This window comes from Taudactylus pleione, unplaced genomic scaffold (genome assembly GCF_031769625.1).
Source record: "Taudactylus pleione unplaced genomic scaffold, aTauple2 ptg000019l, whole genome shotgun sequence".
Taxonomy (NCBI): Eukaryota; Metazoa; Chordata; class Amphibia; order Anura; family Myobatrachidae; genus Taudactylus; species Taudactylus pleione.
In genome coordinates, this window is record NW_028284421.1 from 41,085,539 (window position 1) to 41,111,615 (window position 26,077).

Sequence of the window (26,077 nt, forward strand, 5' to 3'; positions counted from 1 at the left end):
CAAACATTAACTTGGCAGTCCTACTGAAAATGCCAATCCTGGGTTTCCTTTAAAAATGTAAGCTTTTAACCATAGCTTTACATTTCACTTTCTGATTTATTTTTTGAGACTGTACTATTTTAGTTATGATTTACTCAAAGATAGTCATTAAATTTTCTACTGCTTGTGATGCACTGGAGTATTACATTCTTCCCTATACATTTTTTTGTGCTAGTACCAAAAAGTGGTTTTGAAAAGACCCAATGAGTTGATCCAGCAAACCAGACATGTAATTGACAGTCTTTCTTTTCACTCCCTTCTCTTAGTCACCCTGGAACCTGCTCTGCTTTCATGTTCCAGAGGTGCATTTTATGGTCGTCTGCTCTTTGTAAGAGCAATTCCTTGTTACTGTTTTGATTCCCAGTAATGAAGCTGCTTGTACCATTACAGAGGCTATTATAAGGCAGGTAATGTTGTGTGCAGGCTTATTTGGCTGGTCTATTAACGCTCCCTTAAAATTAGCTGCTTTTTCATAATATCCCCCTTACTACAGATAATTTGATTTGGTTTTTCATGTTTCACTAGAGGTCAGTCTACTTGGTTTGCACAGAAAAACACTTTTCAGGTGTTAAATGAACATCCGTGTTCAGATAATCTTTTTAAATTCATAAAATCACAGGTAATTTAGTTTCACATTATTTTTAAATTGTGGATGAAAATTTAAAAACTTCAAAAATACACAAATTACTTACAACAGAGAATGGTGAGGCATGACCAGCATACAATAATAAATAGGACACAGATGTATACAGTGTAATAACTGAATAAAAAGGATAATACAGCAGCATAAAATATAACAAAGCGAGTGACTTAGCTGCTCAGTGTCCACTTACTTCAGTAATAAACAAATTGGTCAGTTTTTGTTTTATTTGTCTAGATAAAGTCATGGTTTTCACTGTACATAACTAGTTCAAATGCAGCATTTCACATTTAGCAGGCTTAGTATTATCTAAATGGTTCTCTTCACTCCATACTTTCCTCTTTATCCAGAAAGCTTAAAGTGCATTGGAATTTGCTGGAGCTACACATAAATGTCACTAAACACCAGCAAAGTGCATAGCTTTCATTTAATCTTCAGTACGAAGTTCTGATTAAAGCTTTGAAGGGCTTGATTCAGAAATGGATGTGATAATATGCAAATGTCAGACATCTAGATTTGAATTGAGATAGATGCCAATCTGTGCCTTGCAAATCCACGGGGCTGCCTACAAAGACGCTGCATTGGTTGCGGATACTTCGATAATCTGCCTTCTGAGTAACCCTATGGTTGCGCAGCATAGCCACACTGGAACTATTTTATTGCTTAAGCGATTGCAGACGGGCTACGACACACCTTCGTATTTACTGCTACTCAGGTAAATAGTCGCTGCCAGGAACGACGGTACTGTACCTTGATGCATGTGCATTACATTCATCTCTAAATCAGGCCTGTATAGAATATGCAGATGTCTCAGGCAATTACCCACTAAACATAAGTCATTTTTCTATACTACAGCTGTCCTTACTAATCTATCCTCAATGCGATATGCCTTGCATGAGTGACCAGCCAGGTCCAGTGCAACTCCGCTACCATTGGGTGTTTTTTTTTGTGTGCAGAGAATGCGTCTAAGAGGCAATACGATGCGACTAGGATGTACCAGGAGACTCTGCTGCTTAATTTATGACAATTGTATATCTGTGTGCAATGGAGTCTATAAATGGAAAAAAACTGCGGCCACTGCATCGTATGAATTCGTATGCTGATTGGCTCAGACACACACAGATATAAGTGTTGCATATCAAATGAATCAGCAGTCTCTTGGTGCATCCTTGTTACATTACATTGCGATTTAGATGCATTTTCAGCAACAAAGATGCCTGGCACTAGCAGGTTCACTGGACCAGGCCCGCTGAGAAGGGCTGTTTGGTGCTACTGCAGCAAAGACAAGTATAAGTATGTTACCTGAGCTAGGCTAATGGTGTATATTTATAGGCTGTGTAATGTATGTGACTGTGGTGATACCTTGCTCTGTATTTACCTGAATGTGAAAGAAATGTCTGTTTTACTCATCACAGGCCAAGCCTGTAACTCTTCTTATGGTGGTAATTGCAAACCCCATTCAGAGTAACTGGGGTTGTAAATGTCTGCTTGAATTACTAATGTGCATAGTAATGACAGCATTTCCAGGACTGTTTAATCGGTGGTCTAGTGGAACGTGTATTAAATTATACTGAAAATGAGGGCTGGCAATTATGCTTTTGAAACAGTTAATGGTTTTCATCGGCCTTCATTCGCCCCCTGTCCTGCGGTGCCCTGTGCCATGGCACAGGTCGCACCACTCTAGTTACGGCCCTGCTTGGTACATCACTTGTGGCTGACTATAAAAAAAAGAAAATAATTAACTTGCAGTTTGCTCTCTAGTGATAACCTAGCCTAGATTTTAGCATTTGCAGAAAAACTGTAAGGACACATCTGTATGTATGTCATGCAGGTACTGAGAGATTCTGGTGCGACTGAGTCTCTGAATCTATATACATATTGTAGTGGCCACAGCTTTTTTCATTCCAAGTTCCTTTGTGCTTCATATACAGCAGTTGGAGGGCCACTTACTGCCCACCCCTGATATACAGACACTGATGCGCACATATATACAAGTGTCACATCAAATTAATCAGCGTGTCTGATGGTGTGTCCTAGTTGCATCACATTGCGACTTAGATGCATTCTCGGCAATAAATACTCCAGATGCTAGCAGAGTAGCACGGAATCTTTCGGCTTACTCGCGTCAAGCAAGTCGCGCTGCGTGGCGTACTGATGCTAGATGTGAGGACACATCCGTAGTCATCTGACAGATTTACTGGGTGGGGTCTGGTGTAATAGAATAGATGACAAGACACATGAATTATTGTCAGAATGAAGATGTAACAAATGGAACTGCATAGCAGTGTCCCCTGTACTGCACAGGAAGCTAGTCTGCATATTTTAAGTGCTGATGTCTGTCTCCATGGTGAGAATATTCTGGCTGAGGAAATGTTACTACGGCATGTCTGGCATGTAGCTATGCAGTGCCTTTATGGAAACTGCACAGTTAAATCCTGAGTGCTGCATCTCAATGTGATCTGTCCCTGACTTCTTTTCTCAATCTTCTGGCTGTTACCAGGCCTACCAGCTGCACTCACGTGATGTCTGAGCCCCCATGTTCTGTCCAACCTGATGAATTCCTTCTGTGAACTAAACCAGTGGGGAAGTATATAATTGGCCAGCAAATCCTTCTGCCTCCAAATGAAGATAAACTGCAGCGATAAAGTTGTTGGTTGCAGAAAAATGGTTTCATGCTGTATGCATAGTGATTTTGCTCATTTATTAAACATCTGAGCCTATAAAACTAGACACCCCATTCCATTCATTATAGTGTCCTGCAGCCATTGTTCAGGAGTACTAGTGCCACTATGTCCTGTTGATTCTAAAAGCTGTTTAGCAGGCTGTGAATGTGGAGTGTAAAGTTAGCTTATTTTGAAACAATTTAAAAACAGATTCTATATTTTTGTCCAGAAATTTGATGTAATTTCTATATGCGGGTATACATAGATGTGAGTGTGTAGAATCCCTGTCTACTCAGAACAAAAGAATCTGATCACTAAATGGTTTGGTTTACTAATTGAAATTTGGTTAAATTTGGTGTTGAGTGATTTATGCCAGCATCAATAAGGCCTAATTCCAATTAGCCACATGTAGAAAATGTCAGCATTATCCAGTTTGCTTACTTTGTGCTACTTTTATGAGTGGTGTGCAGCATTCATAGTCTAGTCCACTGTCACCTTACCTGCTAGAAAATCTGCCAGGCTGTGTACTTTTATGCTGATTTTCTTTCTAGGTATCTGATGGCAGAAAAGTGCACTTCTTAAAGATCCCTAGCTATTCTGGTTTGTGACTTTCCCTTAATGTATATCATGCTTACCAGGTACCACTAGTAGTGATTTCGTATTTCTTCACCAATGAAGTCTGTTTATTCACATTAAGATAATTTTTTATTTTGCTTGGTGTGGTGGTCTTCGCAATACACCTTTTAACCTTATTACTGTACAAGTGCAGATCAATGTGGATCCGAATTTCTTTGAAGTGAAGCTTCCTTTCACCTACTTAATTGCTCTTACATTTTACTTATTGCTAGATTGTTCTCCAATTCTATTGTCTTTGTACTATCTTGCTCCACTCTAGACTTTCCGATCTAGTCTCCAGTGCTATTTTGTAACATTTTACTTAAACATTGTGAAGATATGTCCCATTTTTACTCCCTATTCGGAAAATGTATTCTGTTGCCATGACTACTGAATCTGATTGGATGCGTGTATATTTGTAGGTGCATATGCCTACAATTGTGACAAACCAGAATCAAAATGTGCATAAGTCAATTTTACTAGCTACCTGCATTGTCACAGTATTCAGTGAGCTTTTCTTGTATCTTTGAACATAACTCGCGATGTAAAGTTTTTGTATCTGATTTCAGTATTTTACATGCAACAAAGTTTTGATAGTCCTAAATAACCACTGGCACTTTATTCACAGCAGCACAGTAGTGTTTCAGCAGTTACAAGGCAGTGTTGTAACACTAAGCATCAGCTCAACAGTATCTAGCATACTACATAGAGGCTTAGGGGTATAGAATATGCCTCTATCTCCAAACACACAATTCGGCTTCAAGGAGGTTATCCCATTCCTCACGTGGGGTAGTCTGTCACCCTGCCACATACCCCCATCCCTCCTTAGAAATTGGTCCCTGACAAGCCCTCTTTAGATAACGTCATCCTGGTTAGTGACAGACTTAAAAAAAAAAAATAAACAATAATTGAAGGGCCATGTACTATATGGATTCCCATCTTTCATGGAGTGTAACCACTTCAGGTGAACGTAATCTGAGACCACTACAATAAATTGTTCAGGGAAGTCAGTGTTAAACACTGGGCTTTTACAGAACACTAAAAAGCAAAATCAAATTCAGGAGACCACTTCAGATTGGCAGTAGATTTCTTTAATCTGTCAACATAGATGATGAATAAACTGCCAGTCCCAGAAAAGAACGCAACTCCTCCTTTGTGACGGGTACTGCATTATTCCTTTTAGCCTGCACATTATTTATCAAAGGCTTTAAATGACCATTGCCTTTTAGATGATCATTAAAGTTAGCAGTTAAACCTGCTTTCTATAATGACTAAAGCACACCCAGATTGTTTAAATGCTCCATCCATTGAGTACTATAAATAGCTGCATAATTCAAATAGGCAGCAGAACCACATACACAAGTCTCAAAGGAAACATGAGCCCTGTGGAGTCCAAAAAGCATATCAACCAGTGGCAGATTTTACCTAACCCTCCCTTAGGTATAATCCACCACCCCCAGTGAGTCTTTCCTGGCAGCGGCAATGGCAATCACAGCCAGACCTCCTGTGACTGCCAGTCTAGAGTACAATTAGCAGAGAGCGCTTCCAATGAGAAGTCGCTTGCCTTGCCTCAGCCCTAACCGGCTTCAATGGGCTGCAGTCCCTAGAAGCTGGTTCTTGTCAGGGCCCTGCCAGATGCATGTGCAATACACCTGGCAGGCGGTGAAGAGGGCAGGAGCCGAGCCTGCCTGGCTGTTGTCTAGACTGCTGCATAGGCAGCCTCCCTGACGGAAAAAGGTAGGAGCTGCCTCTGATAACAACACATTTGAAGAAACACAAGGAGTAGACAAGGCTGTTCTTTTTTTTTTTTTTCTGTTTTTGTCCCCCCCCCTCCTTCCCTAGATGACTCAGCTCACTCTATCAAACCCCTTTGTTAGATCTACTTCACAACTGCATTCAAATCCATACACAAAATCCATAAGGTTGCCCTTTTGGAAGAACAACTCTAGGAAAGAAACTGACTTCATAGCTACTGGTTTAGGTGAAGCAGTATGTACAGTAAATGTGTTCAGATAACAAGTGACTTAATATAAACCAGCACCCTTTTTAGGAAGATTGAAGGGGACCCACCAATTCAACCCCAATCTTTTCAACAGGCACATTTGCAATTGACAAAGGAACTAACTGGGTTGTACGGTCACCTTTCAGACAACCTGGATAAGCTGCACAATATTTACTTACTGCAGTATTCTTTCCTGGATAAAAATAACTTTGATGTAATTCTCTATTGTTTTACCTCACCCCAAATGTCCACCCCAAGTAATGGTATTGGTTAATGACGACCCATGCTTGAAGAAAGAAATTATACTATTAACTTCTGAATGATTTCACCCTTTGTCTGTTGATCTTGTCTATACAAAATATAATTTCAGAAAACGGGGATATTTAAATTTCTTCATGCTTTCCAAAGATTAGCCATTCACAGCTAGCACATTTTCAAAAGCTTTCCAAGTGTCTTCCCACTGAGCAGCTCTGAGATCAGAAAATGACACATTGGGGAGTCTATATTTAATTCATTTTAGCCCCACAATGCCTTGAATCCCAGAACTCACTTTAGCCTTATACATGTTCCTCCTAATATTAACTTTGTGTCTATTAAATCCTAACTCGCTCTGCAAATCCATATTGGCATACTCTGGCCTAGCAGTGGCAACGGTTGCAGTTTGCTGTACATCACTATTGATGCCCGTATGCTTATTAACAATATCAGATTTACCCACACCAATGTCCTCTAACATCAATACTTCCCTAGAGTCCCAATACTTAAGCCAGTGGTTCCCAAACTTTTTTAAATCACGGTGCCCTAGAGTAACAGAATTGTTTTCACGGCGCCTCTTAATTTACGTTTTATTGCGAAATTCTGAAAAAATATTAGTAAAGTGTGCTTACCTGTCATCCTTGGGTTCAGTTATGTGGTGGTGGACAGGCTTTCACTTCTGTTTGTCCACATATTTACATAACATTGACCATAAATAATTTGATTTTGGTGCTGGACCACCAGTCTGAGGCACCCCTGCATGTGTCCCGAGGCACCCCTGGGTACCACGGCACACAGTTTGGGAACCACTGACTTGAGCTCTTTTCTTCTGTTTCTGGTACCTGTGGTGTGCCTAAGGACAGTGGACACTAAATACATGACCTTGTAAACAAATCTTTGTGCAAACATTTCAAGGGCTAAATTTTTTTTTATTTTTTCACTCCTTCAGTAGTTTTGTGTTTAGGTTGGTCAAGGTGGGCCCTGAAATGTAATAGATGCTGACATCTTTTGATCTTGGCCAATATTGGGGGGAAATACTGCTTGAGTTTTGGCCTCCATCAAAGTGACTTTTGTGAGGACCTCTGCTCTAATGCGATCAGTCTACTGAAGACCAAGTTAAAGCTTTTGACTAGATATAAATGTTGAACTATACTTTGCTCACAGTAACAGAAGATCAAGTAGCTTTTTTTAAAATATTTTTTTATTAAGAGCAGATCTGGTCACAACATTAATGTGGCTAAATGCTATACCTTGTGAACCCTCATTAATCAGTCCTTACACTGGCTGTGCTGTGCGCTCCATTTCTCACTTGATAAGTAAATGTTTGCCCTTTACTGACAAGCTTTTAATGAGTGCAAAATTCAGCACTTAACTACGTAGTGTATAGAGTTCAGGTACTATAGTGTACATAGTCTGCTGTGTGTTTTTCGGCTTGGAGGCAAATAGTCTTGTAAGCAATGCATAAATTAGTTACAGATGTCAGTGTATGTAATGTATAAAAGTTTAAGGCTTAATCTGAATCTAGGTCAACTTATTCTAAATGTGTTTATCACCATTAGAAAACCTTGTCTTTGTTCTGTGCTTTTTAGCCATGTTTTTGTATGAGGCGCATTTGACTAAGTGGTCAGAATACATGAAGGGAATGGTGATATATGTGGAGCAATAACACAGTAAACAGGATTTGGATATATTTGTACTATACTTGGGTTTTTGTATCCTTCCCTCCACCCCAATTAGTATTTGTTCTAAAGTTTCCAATCAATAGATCTACAGTAAAAAGGTCGACCAGTGTGACAAACTGGTAGACAGGCAATAGGTTGACTGGTACAAAAGGTCGACATGGATGAAGGTAGACAGGTATGACATGGTCAAAAAGGTGTTCGCCATGTTTTTTTCTTAAATATTTTTTTTGTTAGGGTTAGGCACTGGGGGGATGGTTAGGCACCAGGAGGGTGGGTTAGAATGAAGATTGGGGTTGGAAAATAACTAAAATCATGTGTCGACCATTTCAGTGTCAACCTTTTGACCATGTCAACATTTTGTACCTGTTCATCCATGTCAACCTTTTGTATCTGTTGGTGTCTACATGGACACCGTTGTCCTTTTTTACTGTAGATTTTTTAATCCACACCAGTGTTCTCCTCATGGATGCTAAATGTAGCTACTGTCTGTACACAACCTATGGTTGTCATGCAAATACCTGTACCAGATTTGTTGGTTAGCTCGGTGGTTCTCAAACTTTTTTAAATCAGTGCCCTTGAGTGTTATCAAATTTTTCACAGCACCCCTAATGCAAAAGTTTGTGAAATGTAGAAAAAATTATAAAATGTCAGTTTTGCTGACCTGTCATCCTTGGGTTCAGTTATGTGGTGGTAGGGTTTTGCTTCTGTTTGTCAGATATTTTTTTTCGATGGGCAAAATCAGTGCTGGTGGCGGCCAATCACATTGACCATAAATTTGATTTGATCATGAACCTCAAAACTGTGGCACCCGTGCAATTACTCTGCGGAACCCCAGGGTGCAATGGCACTTAGTCTGGGAGCCACTAGGATAGTGGGAGTTCCTCCAATGGAACCACAACTTTGATTGTCAGTAGACCTTATATTTGGTACACCTTTTTAGTTCTGTGTACAACCCCAGAACAGCCTATATTTTTTGTGGCACGGATTCAAAAAAGTGCTCAAAACTTTCCTAGTCCAGGTTGACATGATAACATTACACAATGGCAGTTACTGTCATCTGTATATTTATGCTGCAAGTCTTCTGTTCCACCACGTCCCAAAGATGCTTTATTTGATTATCTGAACTCCATGTTTGTGGAACCAGTTGGAATGTGTGCTTTGACCTCTTGTGATTTCCTGCTTGAAAATGGGTAGACTGGCCAGAAAAAATGGGACACACATTTTAGGCAACAATGTTTGGGTAGACTTCTTTTAAATAATGCTTGGTTGCTATTATGTTTCCTGATTTTATCTGTCGGGTGGAACCTGGTGTGGTTGTCTGCAGCTGTAGCCAATCAAGGTTTGCTGTGATGAGTGTTCAGAGATATTCTACATACCACTTTTGGAATGCATGTTTACTTCTGTTACTGGCCTTCTGGTCGGCTAGAATCAGTCTCCCTCTGATCTCTCAAACAAGACTTTCCACCGCAGAACTCTGTCACTGGATGTTTTTGGTTTGTGCAGCTTTCTCTAAACGCTAAATACTATAGTGCATGGAAATTCCAGGATATCAGTAGTTTGAGATACTATCTGATACAATCATCCACTGTCACTTAGAACAAATTTCTTCTCCGTTGTGGTATTTGTCTAAACTGAATCTCCTCTAAGTCTGCATGTTATCATGCATTGCCAACTGATTAGATATTTGTATTAATGAAGTGATGTCCTTAATGGTGGCCACTGAGTTAACAGTTTTTCAGATAATACCTAAATAATTTTGAGAATAGTATTGTGGACTAGTAATGGGGGCAAAGGCAAGCGTTCATGCTGTTCTCCTAATCGGTGGCGTGCCTTTTCCATACATGCCTACTCTCCCGGAAGCTGCGGGAAGTTCCCGATTTTTCGGGTAACCTCCTGCACCCCCGGTAGAGGAGGCATTTCTCCCGCATTCTGCTCACTTCCTAGTGAAGTGGGGAGAATTTCTGCAACAATCGTGGTCCATGTGTAGGGGGCAGGGCTTAATGACGTGATGCTGCTTCAAGTTACGTCATTTAGCTTCACCCCTATTTAAATTTGTGACCATTTACTGTGAAGGGGGCGGGACTTAATGATGCAAAGTCAGGCTCTGTCCACTGCTCCAACTGCTCCCGAGGAGGAGAATAAAAGTAGGCAAGTATGTACCTGCACCCATCACAATATGTGCACATTTACCATAAAGTACATTGTCATGTTATAGATCCTTAAAGAGGACAGAATGTTGGTGTTTTATATAAATAGAATATAACTACAGTAATAAATAAATTTATTTATTATTATTTATTAAGTTTCTTATACAGCGCAGCAAATTCCGTTGCGCTTTACAATTTGAATCAAGATTAACATTATACTGGGTTGTAAAAGACATACATACATGACATACATAAGGGTAAGAGGGCCCTGCTCGCAAGCTTACAATCTATAGGGAAATACACTGATGCACTGATGTTTTAATACTAATAAAATTTATATACTGACATCTGATCCCCACAGATCTTTGATACAATTTGGCAGTTAACTTTAAATAATCAATAACTGTCTTATGATCTCATCTGTGTGATATCTTGTCCAACATGACTCACCCTCAAGAATCTACACCCTGCACAACTTCAGGAAGTACATGTCAAGACCCTTCTCATGGCATATATTTCTCAGGGACAACATAAACACATGGTCTTGGTAGAATCTGGCTGCTGTCCCAAATGTAAGAACCCGACCGCTCTATTTATCCATAGTTATTGGCAGTGCCCAAAGGTCCTACATTTGGCGCACACTTTGTTTCTGTTAATACAATTTTCAATTTACACCTAATACTAAACCCTGTGGCTTTATTTTGTTGACTGTATGCTCCACCTCTCTTCTGGAACATGTTGAAGCCATGTTTTTACGTACATTGGGCCTGATTCAGAGTTGGATGCAGTTCAGAGATGCAGCTGCTGTGCGAAAATATGTAAAAGCAGCAGGAGGTGTCTATAGTAGAAACAGGGCAGACACCATTTGTTTTCTGTAACTATGGCCGTTGCTGCCCGCTAACTACCACAGCATGTCAATTATGTTGTGGCTTAGGGGGCACCACGACTGTCGCTGCAGATACAGATATGCACATGCGCAGTACAGATTCTGCACATCCACAGGTCACCAAACATCGGAAGATGTACATAAACCATTGAGTTTGTGTACAACTCTGAATCAGGCCCGTTGTACTTGGAGACGATCCACATTACCAGATATTGAAAAGGAGTTATATGGCTCTACGCAAAATGGGGACCAAATGTAGAAACCTTACATTTTTCTATTAATGAGCACATTTTGAAACTTTTTGAATCTACAAATTGTTATCTATACTGCTAGTAGATGAACCTTCCCAGCTAAATGGTGTGTTTATATAGGTGCTGATCATTAATGTCTGTTAACTATATTTGTGGATCCGATGCTTTACTAAATGTATACACCTTCCTTACCCCTTTTGTCATGGTCTTTGTCTTCCGTTCGCATCCCAGTCTGTGTCTTGTCTTCAGTATTAGTTATCACATGGATTTGATTTAGTATTTAAGTTTTCTTAGCTCACTTTGAGTAGATTGCACTGGTTGTGCTATTCTTTAATGTGTTACACCTAAGCTCTTTATGCTGGCTTTATGCTCTTTAATATACTGTTCCTTTTATGTGCACCGACACATGCTGATATTTCCTTTGTATTCTGTGACATTTGTCTCCGTATATTTTTGTTGTCAAATCAATAAATACATAAAAAAAAAAAAAGTTGTGAGATTGCAGTAACACATTATGATCAAGCTAGCAATTGCTTCATTGGATAGGACAAATTTGTTTGGAGGTTACCAGAGTTCCATGATTCTAGTGGAAGATGCTTTGTAGGAAGGATGGAGTTAACAGGTTCATGCACTGACATTTTTTTTTTGTCTTGAGCTGCATGATGAATCACAGCCAGCACACTGATATCACAGCTCATTCCTTGCTCCTGATGACCTATTCACACTGGAGTCCTATAATGAAATTCAGATTCATAAGCATAGGATGAATTGTTCCATAACCAGTCCTGCCTTAATGGGAAGTCATAATTTGCAGATGCTTGAAGAATTGACCGTCCTTTGTATAACTATTGCTCGCTGGTGTCACAGTCCCTGCTGGCACTGCAGGTATATCACTACCTACTGTACATCTCTTCGCATAAGGGCTAGGAGAATCAGATAGGAATGGTAATGGTACAGTTTAAGGTAGAAGAGGTGCACAGATTGAGAAAGAAACCACCCCTGAAAGTAAATTTGGCCCCTAAATTTTACAGTATAGAATCACTGATAAAATCAAGTGGCATTGACTAACCTACTAGGTTTTAGATTTGTATGAAATTCTTTTATGGGATGTTTGTATGGACTATATTAACCATTGTACTCAGGCTATTTCCTGGGGAATCGGCCAAATTGTACTTTAAAGGCATATAAAGTTACACAATGTTTTGTCCTGCTTACTGCTCGTATCCACCCATTTATTGCTGTTTAGGATTTGAGGGTCAGTTGAATGACAGACATTGCTTTTGTATGTGCTACATTCCATTATGTTCAAGTTAGGGTGAACACATTGGGAATTGCAGAGTTCTTTTTTTGCGTATGCAGGACTGGACTCCTGTCAGTGTATATATTCTTATTGCTGTAATACTTCACAATCAAGTGCCTGGTCTTATTTACTTGTATCCTAGAGCAGTGGTTCTCAAACTCTGTCCTCAGGACCCCACACAGTTCATATTTTGCAGGTCACCCAGCAGGTGCACAGGTGTAATCATTACTCACTGACAGTTTAAAAGGTCCACAGGTGAAGCTAATTATTTCACTTGATTCAGTGTGGAGACATGGAAAACATGCACCGTTTGGGGTCCTGAGGACCGAGTTTGAGAACCTGTGTCCTAGAGGGACAGAAGTTTAAGGTGTAACATCAATGATCAGTAACTCGTTTCTCTGGTGTAAACATTACCGGTTTCATCAGAGGTAAAGTTAGTTATCACTGGTGATTTTAAAATTTTTCTAAAATATCCAATCTAGTACACTAGTGCTACATACCTTTGTTTTTTGCCCTTTTGTAGCTTTGGGAGACCTGTCAGTCTCCAATTGGTAGCAGCAGTGTAATTGACCCTTTACATTCTGAATGTGTGCCCTTACCCTCCTTAACTTCTCAGATTTAATCATCCTGTGGTCAGTAATCACATTGCATTTTCCAAATTTGAGTAACAGGTTAGCTTGTGATTGGTCATGTTCTCTACACGGGATGTAATCAGGAAGCCGGTGGTCGAAATGCCGACAGTGAAAGCCCGGCGTGGAACTAAAGGTAGGCGTCTCAATACAGACGCCTATCATTAGTGAAGCCCCTGGAGGTTTAGATTAGGGGAAGGGCTGGTGGGGATAGGCACCACCGGGGCGAGGTTAGGGTTAGGCACCCCCCCTGGAGGATAAGGTTTAGGGTGCAGGGAGGGGGGCTTAGGTTTAGGCACCCCTGGGGAGGTTATTAGCGTTAGGTACCCCCCGGGAGGGTGTGGGGAGGGAGGGGGGGGGGGTTAGGTTTAAGTTTAAGCACCCCTGGGGGGGGGGGGTTAGGCACCACTAAGGGAGGGTTAGGATGGGGAGAGGGGGGTGTTAGGGTACTTACCCTAGTCGGGATCTTCATCTGCTGGCCTTCCGGCGTCGGGATTTCATCCGCCGGGCTTAGATTTGGTGGTGTTACATACTGATTCCCTCTACACTGCTTGTCTAAGCAACATTTGGTTACTGTTTGGCCAGATTGAACACTTCATGATGGTGAGGTAATCACAACTTGAAAAGTGTTGCTCCTTTGTGAAACAGTAATTGTGAGGCTTCTAAAATTGTACCTGCTTTGTAGCTGCAGTTGTAGTGATTAAAGTAATTCAAAGGTTTTGTGTTACACAGTGGGTAGTACTCGTTGAAAAACAGGTGCATGAAATAGCCCCACTTTTATTCGCTATAATTTTTGAAATTATGTAGCTGAATATTTTTAAATTTAGGATCCACTAGAGTTAAACTCCACAGTGGCATATAGCCCATGTGTATAATTCAGGCATGTTTTGTTATGAGATTTTCCTCTATATTGATATTCCCTGTTTGGAATATGGATACATTAGTGTGACCCGGTCTAATGAAGCAGTGTCTGTTGTATCAGTAATGTTCAATTGCAGCATACAGTAAATAGGGATGCGGTCAGAATCTCGACGACTGGGATGCCAGTGTTCAGAATGCTGACGCCGGAGTCCAGACACCTGAAGGGAAGTTCTGGGGAGGGGATGGGTTAGGCATTAGGGGGAGGGTTAGGCTGTGGGGGGGGGGGGAGGTTAGGTTTAGGCAGCAGTGGGGAAGGGTTAGGCACTATGGTGAGGTTAGGTTTAAGCTGCAGGGAAGGGTAGGGTTAGGTTAGGCTTATTTTCCTGGCGGCGTCGGGATTGTAAGCTGGTCGGGATGCCGGTGTCAGATTCTGACCCCCGGGATCCCGAGCGCCGGCAACCCGTACCCATCACCTTAGCACATGCGATTTATTATTTATATTGTGGAAAGTAATAGTGTGTTGAATTGGTGAGTTAAATCTATTTCCAGAAAGTTGCGCATGTGCAGTATGGATTGGCATGGGAAAGCGCCTAGGAAAGCCGAAACTTAAATCTTCAACTGCGGAGGATGTAAGAGAACTGTCATTTTGTGTAAGGAAGTTTACTGTAGTTTGATATAAAGGTAGGTTTCTGTGTTCTTAGGGTCTGCTCTAATGAGCCTTATCACCATCTATATAATGCAGCATTAGCATAAAATTCCACATTGTAACTGTCTGTAGGTGCATCTTGCAATGAAGGGAGGTTTTTGTGGGGTAGCTGTTGCAATCTTATATTTTTTTTTTTAGTCCTGTAATCCAATCACTTGTGTGAAATGTATACTGTAGTGTACTTTAGGTGCAGGACATCTGCTTTTGGACTTTTCTAAGTGCTGAGGGAATAGAAAGATTTTGTTTTAGAGATGCAATAAAATACTGCTTTGCAAGAAATCCTGCCATATTCATGGTGGGTCATTCCATGTCAAGTGGATCAATTTAGAAGATCGCCCCCCCTCTGTGCACTGCGGAATCTGTAACCGTTGCAACCCGCCCCACTTTGAGGGTCATAGTTTACTACTATTGCATATTGTGAACTAAAAATTTCAGTTAGTTGGACATAAAATAAAATAAAGATTGTTCAGTTGGGGACCTTTTTGGTCCACTTGACATGGAATGACCCCGGTGCTCCACTCAAACGCCACCACTAGTTCTGGATTTCAGCCAGCCTACCCACTACAGCTGAGCTGAATGTATATGGTCCAATATGTTTATAAATTTGGGTAATGTTTTACATTCTCTATTAGGAATATTAAGTGAAGTATGAGCACGGTGGTGGGAACAGTTTGTTTTCACTAAAGCTAGGATCACACTTCTACAATCATGCTTTCAACATGATTTTTCTTTCACTTGCACATTGGCAGTCCCGTTCAATGTGCTGATTCATGCGTAATAGGATCTCAAATTAAATTTGAGATCCTATTAACTCACATGTCTAAAATATCTGCTTAAACACAAAAGGCAGTCAGTGCTGCTTGAGGAGTATGGGCAGAAGCATGAAACAGCCTTCGAAAGTGCATACACACTTCACTTTGTCCGATATTGTACTATCGAAGTGTGGCATTACTTAGGTTGGTTACACTCTGTGCACTAGACTCATCCTGTCACCCATCCTATGGTCCTCTGCGCACATCCACGAAAGGGTTGCGGTCTCGCGCCAAGGATGCCACATCCCCAGATGCATGACATTTTGGGGGGCGTGACAGTGTCACACCACCGTTCTCGTCATGCTGGGGTATTGCGCAGTGCTCCAGGAGCCACTGGGCTGCTTCTCGTGACAGTGGATGACGCAAGCAGCTCTATTTTGCGGTCACCCAGTTCTGCTAGTGACGCTACTGCAGTCAAATCAGAGTAATATTAATCTGCATATAAAACCAGCTATTTCTTCTTCGGGGTCCATAGGGATCCACAGGGATACCATGGGAAATATTATGGTTGGAGATCAGGCACCAAACAGTTAAAACTTCAGCTCCCAGGATGCCTCGGGTACTCCTCCCATATATACCCCGCCCCTAGCCATAGGACTTCAGTTGTTTGTTTGGTGCAACAGGATCAAGATGCACCTCTTTAACAGGGGACTGCTCTGGCAGTCCTAAGCTTTTATTTAGTATTTTATTTTATGTTTTTGGATTGGCAGTAGGAAGCGTCTGAATTAAGACGCATATACTGTGACTCCATCTACCTCCACCGCGCCGCAACACCAGTAGCTGGGCTGGTGATTTTGGCGGGTTGTGGCTAAGCTTGCTTACCACAAAGCTACAACCTGGTCTGCAACTGGAAACACGGAGATGTCGGGTACAGCGATTCCTCGCTTACGGGGAATCTCGCACGGCAGTCCTTGCTTCTAGTGTCAGACGCACCAGAAGCTGCTGCTGTCAGGGCCCGGGATTGTCTGTGTCCTCACTACACCACTACACATTCCAGTAAAACTACTTATGCTTGACTAGATTTGTTGAAAAAATGTGCTTAGTAAATAACCTTAAACCGTTAATCATAGGTGTAACAGAGCTGTTTAAACCCTTGGTGAAGAACAAGAAAAAAAAGTTTAACTGCTTGTATTAAATGATTCTATTTAATGGTATACAGTAGTGTTTAATGTTGCTTTTGTCCCTCTCTAACCTACAGGAAAGTGTGACAAATGAATTGAGCTGTCAAATGAACAAGACTATACGGTGACAGATAACCTAATTTATTGTAATCTTTGTCATACAGGTTGTGCAGGTGTTAAATGCTGATGCAATGGTGGTGAAGCTAAACTCTGGAGAGTACAAGACCATTCACCTTTCCAGTATCAGACCACCCAGGCTGGAAGGAGAAGGCTCTCAGGTAAGGATTCATAATAGAAATTTCATTTGGACTTGTCCCACCTGAAATGGGGGCAGTACAATCCAACTTTCAGAGTTTTAGAGGACTTTTCATGTATGAGGACTATTTATATTGAGGCAAATAATTTATTGGAGGATCTATATCCACAAGGACTCCTTTAGTAGAATGTTTTATTTTTAGTATTTTATGTATACCTATTATATATATTTTCCATTGACATCAGTTGCACATTATAATGAACATTTTGTCCCATTAAAATTTGCATAATTACGTTTCCCCTATACATTAAGTTTACACTGTCTACATCTGAAAATAACTTACTACCTTTTTTGTTTCATACTTGCCAATTTAGCATGTTATTGTGCAACTCTGTCCCTAAAGGGTTGCTAAGAATCCCTCACTTGTACTGTATATACAGTAGAATAACACTGCTTATCATATGCCTTCTTGATTACTGGCTCATTTGGGCAGGGATATTTGTACTATACAGTATGTTAAATATCACTGTTTATAATGTATTTGTGTAATGTGTGATGTCAGTGCTTTATAAATAAAATATATTAATGCCTATTATGTGGTGCATTACTTTCTATTTTATTTTTTTAAATCTGTATTGTTTGCCTAAAGTTAATATAGACGCCAAGTCTTACATGCAAATGTAATATTTTTTTCCCAATTGTAGTCCGATATTCGATTGGGAATGTGTTCTGTAGACTCTGGTCATCTTGTGATCACCTTTACACTAATTTTACTTTTGTACCTGATACAGATCAGAATGTGTATTGGGGACGAATGTGGCAGTATTAGTATCAATATTGTAGTCTTGGGTCTAGTTTTGTGATAAGCTGCAAAGTTCGGGTTTAACAAGAAACTGCAAATGGGGTTACAAGTACATTGATGGGTCTTAAACAAAACACTAACACATGAGATTTCCCAATGAATGCTGACTTATTCATCGTAGGGGTTATAGGAAAAGGTGATTAAACTTCAGCTGCAGAAGGTTTTACAGTAAGGTAGGTCATGATTTGTTTCTGAATGATAAAATGCATTTCAGTATAATTGCATCAATAGACAGATGTGTCCTCACACAGCCCCTCTTGGCTTGCCTGGTCCCATGAGACTCTGCTAGCACCAGGTGTCTCTTTTTTGCATTTTTTTTTTGCCAAAAATGCACCTTGGTAGCAGAGTGATGAGACTAGGATGCAACAGTAGACGCTGCTGATGAATTTAATGTGACACTTGTAAGTCTTTTTGTGACTAAAGGAGCGTACACACTAGAAGATATGCTTCATGAGCGATATCGTCTAGTGTGTCCCCGGCAGGCTGTGCTCAATGTCGTTCATGACATTGAGCACACCCAATGAACGATATCATTAACGATATCGTTCAGCGCCGGGGTCTCTCCCCCATTCCCCAACATGCAGCAACCTGACAATATATAGTCAGGTTGGCCTGTATGTTTACCCGGTGAACGATAATGACGAATAAACAGAGTGAACGCGCATTGTCATTATCGTTCAGTAGTCCACTGTAATCGCCCAGTGTCTACGCACCTTTAGTCTCTCAATCAGCATGCAAAGTGCTACGATGCAGCGGACACAGCTTTTTTCCCACACTAAGTTCTGTATGGTCACAGTCGCACACAGATATAAAAGTATCACTTATTGAATTAATCAGAACAGTCTCCCACTGCGTCCTAGTTGCATTGTATTGCATATTTTCAACAAAGGCTCCTGACGCCAACGGAGTTGCAAGTGAACTGACACCTCACTCACGCCAGGCTTATCACGCTGCATTATGTATTGAGACTAGATGACAAGAACACATCTGTACAATTTAGGCAAATACTACAATAAGATGGTAGTGAATGAGATTATTTTTATTAAGATTATTGTTTTTGTAAGGCTCCAAAGTACTCTGCAAAGGCTGACAGTGGAGAAAACAGGATGCATGAAACTGACATACAATGTAGACCGTGAATACTGACCTGAAAACAAAGGCTGGAGAAGGCCCTGCTTGTGAAAACTTGCAGTCTAGTTGAAGAAGGCACAGCTAAATAAGAGTGAATGTGGCTCAGAGTGGAGAATGGGGATTGAAAGTTGTAAGTGTGGATATTATAAGAGATAGTATAGTAAGCCCTTACAAAGAGATGGGTTTTCAGAGACCATTCCGAAACGTGAAGGCTGTGGGAGGAGCTGATTAAGCATGGTCAGAAATTCCGTGAATTGATATCTGCATGAGTAAAGTCCTGTAGGTGAGGGAGGCAAGGTGCTAGTCAGCGGTACTTTCAAAATACTTAGGATTTATGAAGGGGTTGTGATGAGTCAGTGTAGGTATTTGCAGTGCGGCAAGAGGGAGATCTCTCATGGAAGCGTTTGAGATTGTTTGACACGGGGATAAGTGGCTAAAGGAAATGACTTGTAGTACTGCAGTCTTGCAAACTTCCCCTGTAAGAGGTGCCCTTTTAAGAAGCTGCAAGGGACATTGCTACTCCATCTTGGGAATGTGACTGCCTTTTACAGGCTCTGCCTAGGGGGGCTGAGGGAAGTGTGATGTCAGTGAGGAAGGTTTGTGGGGGGGGGGGGGGGGGGTTGTAGCTGCATCTGGCTAGCTATTGCTATCACAAACTCCAAGATATCCAGGCACTTGCAGTCCAGCCCCTGTCTGTATCAGTGCATCTACTTCTGAGTTATTGAAATAAAAAGCCAGGGCATTCCTGCATGGTCTGTTGGTCAGTCCTGGTTGTCGGTAAACCAGTACATTTAGGAAAAACTAATCTGCTAAACTTGCCAAAGGAGTCGATGCCAATAGTTGAGAGAAATTTACTGAGCCTCATTAAATACCCATATGTTCAGTACATACCTACTTTTCATATTCCCCTTTTTATAGTGTTTGCTGCCCTGCTTGCAGCAACTAGTGTCTTCAATATTGTCCTGCAGTAACTGCACACATTTTGCCCTACATATACTGTACATGTGTCTACTGCTCCTAGATTTGCAAATCAATACCCACATAAATACCCTATCAACATATGAGGGTGGTTCAATAAAGGAACAAGACCTCTCGTTGCATAATTTTATTAAGTCTCGCATATACGTATAATCAATATGCCTTGGTACAGATTATTTTTCCACATACTTCCAATACTTGTCTAAACAATTGTTCCAATGGTACACCTAGGCATCTATCCTGGCTTAGAAGAAATCTGTGCCAAGCGCCTGAAGTCAGTACATGGTGGCTTGCTGAACTTCGTTGTCTGTTGCAAGTCGCCTTCCACCCAGGTGCGTCTTCAATGGTCCAGATAGATGGAGATCACATGGTGCCAGGTCAGGGCTGTAGGTGGATGGTCCAGTACATCCCAATAGTAGCGCCTTAACTCACACATGCAGTTGGAGGAGTGTGGCCTGGCGTTGTGCAATAATGACATCTGTTTGCAGCAGCCCAGGTTTTTGACTAATTGCCATCTGTAACTGACTCAGTGTCACAATAGCGGACAGCATTCACAGTATCTCCCTTGGTGAGGAAATTACAAGAAGTACGCACGTGTGATGCCAAAACACTGTCGCCATGACCACCTTTGCAGATGGATGAATTTCTTTGAAGGTGTGGACGATGCCTGTTTACATGTCATGGATGCTTGCTTCGTCTCCTGTGTCGCATGATGCACCTACGTTTCATCACCTGTAACTATACGCTGCAGGAACTGCACTCCCTCCTCATGGTACTGCATCAAGTGCACAAGAGACAATCCCATCCTATTGGTTATGTGAACTTCTGAGTTACTTTGGTACCCAGTGTTAACACTTTTTTTTTTTTTTCCCTGTACCCCAGTTTCTCATGAACGATGTTGTGCACAGTACCCACTGAGATATTCAGTTCGTTAGCGATATCACTATTTCAAATGCATCTGTCCTCTTGAATCAGAACTTTAGTGCGGTTCAAATTGTCGTCTGTGGTGGACGTGCTTGGCCGGCCGGATTGCTGGTCATCTTGCCCTTATTACAGGCAGTGCATCAAACCTGTTTCCCTGACATGGCATTATTACTGTACACTTCGACAAGATGGTCATGAATTTCAGCTGCTGATATGCCCTTTAGATGCAGAAATGTGATCACACTACGCACCTCAATGTTTGACCATATTTCCGCCAGCCCCACCCCCTTACATCTGATGTTGGGACTGCATGACTGATATATGGCACAATCTAATTGCCGTGAGGGGACGCCGTGGTCTACCTGCCCTGGCCTGATTGGGAAATTAGAATGAAATCGAGAACATGTGAGAGGTCTTACCTTATTGAACCACCCTCGTACATTGTGCTTAGTGCCTGGTGAAATATTTGTGGTAAATAAACTCTTCTATATTTCTCATCGAATTCATAATTTTATTTGACTGTCATTTACAAACAAAAACCCAATGTGGGTGTATTGTTATACAGTCAATAGAAAATGTTTTGCAAGATTACAGTACTGTACATACCCAGAATTTTAGATTGTTCAATTTGTTCCCAGCTATAGGTTGTCAAACTGGATAAAATGTAGGTGCTCTGGTCTGATAGAACACTTTCGGCTTCACTGCAACCTGCTTGTGAGGTTGGCTGTATCTCCCATTCACATTTGCTGCTATTCTCTGATATTATTTATTTATAGTTTTATGTAGTTTTATTTATTACACATGGCCCAGCTTTTGCAATATCATCATACAATTAGTGTAAATTTATTGCTTTTGTGGTCTAGTTATATCAAAGGCAGCTGATTTTTCACCTTGTATATTTTTAATTCGGTGACCTTGCTGCCACCTCACTGTTAACCGTAGTCAGGAGGGTTGGACGTAAGGGACATATCGCTTGATCTTGGTAACAGTGATCACTTGTATGGTATTTAGAACCCTGTTGTATATAGGCTTTTTCAAAGAATTTTGAAAAATGTGTTCTATTCTCATTAACATTGCATGCTGATGAAAATGTTTGCTTTCATTTTTTTAAGTTTTGATCCTTCTTTTTCCAGGCTGTTCTATATGTGACCATTCATGTGTACACCCACTCATTTATTCTGTTCTGTCATAATTTGTAGACACAGATGGCCAGTGGCAAGAGTAGGTAGATGGTACAGACCTTTCACACTCCTTGTTTATTTTCCAAGTGCATCCACTTCAGCATCCAGTAACATTGCAATGCTAATTGCTATTTAATAGCTCTGGACTGCCGTTTGGCTTCTAGCTGCATACCCAGCTATAATTATAATTGGCTTTGGTTGAATACCCTTCATTTTACCTATTCCAAGCTGAACTGTTGTAAGACTGCATTATGCTGGGCTGGAAATCTGTGCACTGCTATTCTTTGGCTCTCGCCCACCCGTGCTGATGTACACATCGAAAACACTTAGAGACATTTTATTCAATTTCTTGTGCAGTATGATGCCCCATTTCTCAGTTCTAAACCTAGTAACATACCAAACTTATGTAGGCTTAAATTTGCATCTAATCAACGATAGGCCATGCTTTTTATAGCGGTTATCAGAAAACATATTTTTTAGTTCAGATTGTAAGTTTGTACATTCATTTATGAATTGCGCCCTAATTCAATACATTAATGTTTTAATGTTAAAACCTTCAAGGGCAGAATATTGTGCCAGACCAACTTGTTCTTTGTCTGTTAGTCTTTATTTAGAAGTGCTGCTTGTGCTTCATTATCAGGTATTTAATACAGTAGTGACCAAGACAAATTTTCTTGGTCTATTAAATCAATACTTATCTCCTTTGTGACTTAATGTTGGGTACACATTGGCCGATATATCGGCCGTTCAATTAAACCGCCTATATATCGTGGGTGTCGCCCAGTGTGTACAGACATGTCTGTAAACAACATCTTTCAGACATATTGCGTCGACTGTGCAGCACAGCCGATGGCAGATATATCTGCACATCGTTCTGTGTGTGTATAGGCGGTCAGCCGACCGCACGCACATCTGCTGTAGAGGCCTGGGAAGGGGGGCACAAACCAGCACCCGACCACCGGGACCTGCGGGCAGATGGTGGTACAATCTATACAAACAACCATCACCTGCAGATCAGTTGATCTGCAGATATCTGTTGTGTACCCACCTTGATGCTTTTGTTTTGGCACCAGGGGATACATTGTCACATAGCCTGCAATGTTTAACCACGTGATGCTACAGCCATCTTGATTTACACCACTAGTGTATGCATGCTTACCTGCTCTTCCTAGGGTCACAATGTGTCTTGGTCACTAGAATTGTTCTTCAAATGGGTTAACAAACACTGTATTTTTCAGATATGAAGGGAGTAAGCCCTACTCAGTGGGACAGTGATGCCAGATGAGCCAAATATGACAGATACATGGGTCTGTGCTGGAGCATTTTGTCAGTAACACACCTGGCAAATTTGTTCAAAAACCACCAAGTTTACCTAGAATGTGTTAAATTGGCTCTGGGTACAACATTTAGTAATTCAGCCATTTAAGTGTTGTGAAAATTATATTGGCTCCCTTAACCGTTTCATTATTATATTAAGCTGCTCAGCCGCTTCAGTCGTATCCCTTTTTCATCAGTGGGTTTTCAAAAGTGCAATTCTCTTATTTAGAACATTAGCTTGTACCTCAGTGTGCATTTAATGATTTGAAGGGAATGTGTGCTAGCTCTGGGATTCCATTGATATATTTGTGTTCAATAATTACCATTCATTATTCTTTTTACTGCAAGGCTTAGTTAAGTGTGTTTTGTTGTATGGACCTTCATACTTTAATTTTGACTCTATTTAAAGGCCAGATATTCAGTTACATCCTTGCATCAACATATAAAGGGGAGATGTATCAAGCCTTGGGGAGAGAGAAAGTGAAGAAGTTGCCCAAAGGAATGAAACTGCTTCTTATCTAGCAGTCTTTTACATGACAGAAGCTGTTGGGTTGCTTTCGGCAACTACTCCACTTTCTCACCAAGACTTCATACATATTCCCAATTTACCATTGCTCTGCCTTTTTTTTTGTGTATGCAGTAACCAAATCACTTCCAATTTTTTTCAGTCTACTGTCCTCTTTTGAAATGGACATGCATTGTCAAATGTCCTGTTAAACACCTGCTTCTGATATTGAGAGGTAAAGTAGTAATATCAAATTGTGTATGTGAAGCACATGCTTAGTAACTGGGGATACGTTTGTCGAGCCAATTTGTGTTTCGAGAACTCATTGCTTGTGAATGATCTATAAAAGAAAGACCGGCTTGCAATACAAACTGCCAGCTTTAATTCAACACATTACATTTGTTAAATTTTGAAGAATCCCTGTATGGTAAATATTTATAGAGGAACTGCCATAAACGTAGCAAGTGATTAAAGCAAACCTTTATTGCATTTTCCTTGTCATTCATAAATGGCAGGACTGCAGCAACAGCAGCGAAATTCAAAGATCTGGCTCTTTTCTAAGTCCCAAGCTGCTGGTACTTGCTGTCATAGTTGCAAATGCAGATCTGCAGGGTTATTTTTTTTTTTTTGCAAGGCGTTTCTTCCCTGTAGGTATATAAATCAGTATTTACAATAATAAACTGCACAAGGCTGAATTATGTTACTGATCTGTCTTCAATATGCAAAGAGTCTGGTTTTATTACTGGAATCTGTAATGTAAAGTAAAATCTTTTGGCTCACAATACATTTGGTGACTAGCTCCATGAATAATGTGAATATTGAACATTTTTTATAAAGATTTAAACGCCTTTTCTAATGCATTGTGTGAAGATGCATTTTTTGCTCGACCACATAAAATAGATTGTGAAATGACTGGCAAAATAAAGGCAGTCTTCTTTGAAACCGTTACAGCTTACGAATCAGGCGGTCAATATGTCTGGCCTGGAGAGCCAGCTGTGATGTTATCGCTGGTTCCTGTGGCCTGCATGGGGTTTGGGCCAGTCGTGTGTGTACGCACAAATAAATGTAAAAGATGTACATCTTGCAAATATATTGCAGCAGCATGGCCAATGCAGTATATCTGTAAACTTCTTTCACAGATATATTGTGTACACCCTGCCAGATGGATTGAATGATGTATAGTAAATCACTTTGTGTGTACCAAGGGTAAGAATCATCTGTTTTTGATGGAACAATTAATGCGTCTAAGCCAATGCGGGGTACGACCGCTAATGCACGGTACAACCACATTAGCGCCGACCCGAGTGACAAATTTTGGTAAGCATACACACTTGCCAATTGGCCACTTGATGCGTCTGGCCAGACCTCACAACTGGGCGAGCATTTACATTTGCCCTCCCAGTTATGATGCAAGTGTCGCTGGTTCACGCGGCCAGCAAAAACTGGTCTGTCGTCCATACACAGGCAGATGCGCAGGTTTTATCCCATCTGCTGTGCTGTACAGCGGGGTGCTGTATATTTTGTGAACGTCGTTCAGATATATTGTGTGCACACCCGCAGATGCACTGTACGATATTTAGTTTGATTTCTGTGCAAACTATATATAGTGCAGTACCTAGTATTGGTCTGCAGTCACTGTATGCATGGAGGAATCTTTTTGATGGTAAACAATGACCACTTGCATATTGACTGACAGCAATCGTAATCATCTCCATCAAAGGTTACATCTAAACTGTATTTTGATGTGTCTAGCCTATTGCAAGGCGTTGTAATTATATTTTTTATGGTAATTTACTGCTGCCTAAAATAACTTAATACAGATTAAGCAAACCAGTGGAAGTCAGCAGTGCAAGCCCAACGTGACTTACGATGTACAAAGTAATGCTAATATTGGGATTCCAGAGATTAGGAGTCTTAAACGGCACATCTGTACCAATCAGGAGGATCAATGTCTGCTAAATACTAGGGTTTTTTTTATATATATTTTTTTAGTATATTTAAATAACAAATGTAGTCACCATCATTACAAGGTTTAAGAATTAATTGAGCACACTTTAATGTGGAATATGTATAGACTTTTGCTATTATGCATTCAGACTGTATTCAACTAAGTCACTGCTGCAGAATGATTCCCTTCTACAGTAATTGTGGTTTCAAACCATCTTGCAAGTTAAGTTTCCCTTTGTGGTTGTTGAAATACTGTTCATTATTTAATTTATGCAGCAACAAATATATTTTTGTTATCAAGTTTTATAGAATGTGCTTGTTTGTAAATGTACCTCACGCATTAAAAACGACTGAATTTTTTTCTTTT

The 26,077-nt window shown here is 40.7% G+C and overlaps 1 protein-coding gene across 2 annotated transcripts in view; it reads left to right on the forward strand.

Moving 5' to 3' along the window:
• The window catches only part of SND1 (staphylococcal nuclease and tudor domain containing 1), an 876,127-nt gene that overhangs the window by 84,999 nt on the left and 765,051 nt on the right, over nt 1-26,077 (forward strand). For both annotated transcript variants that reach the window (XM_088447470.1, XM_088447461.1), the window contains exon 10: nt 16,774-16,887. In XM_088447470.1, the coding sequence (XP_088303596.1) occupies nt 16,774-16,887 (114 nt within the window). The remainder of the gene's footprint in view (nt 1-16,773; nt 16,888-26,077) is intronic.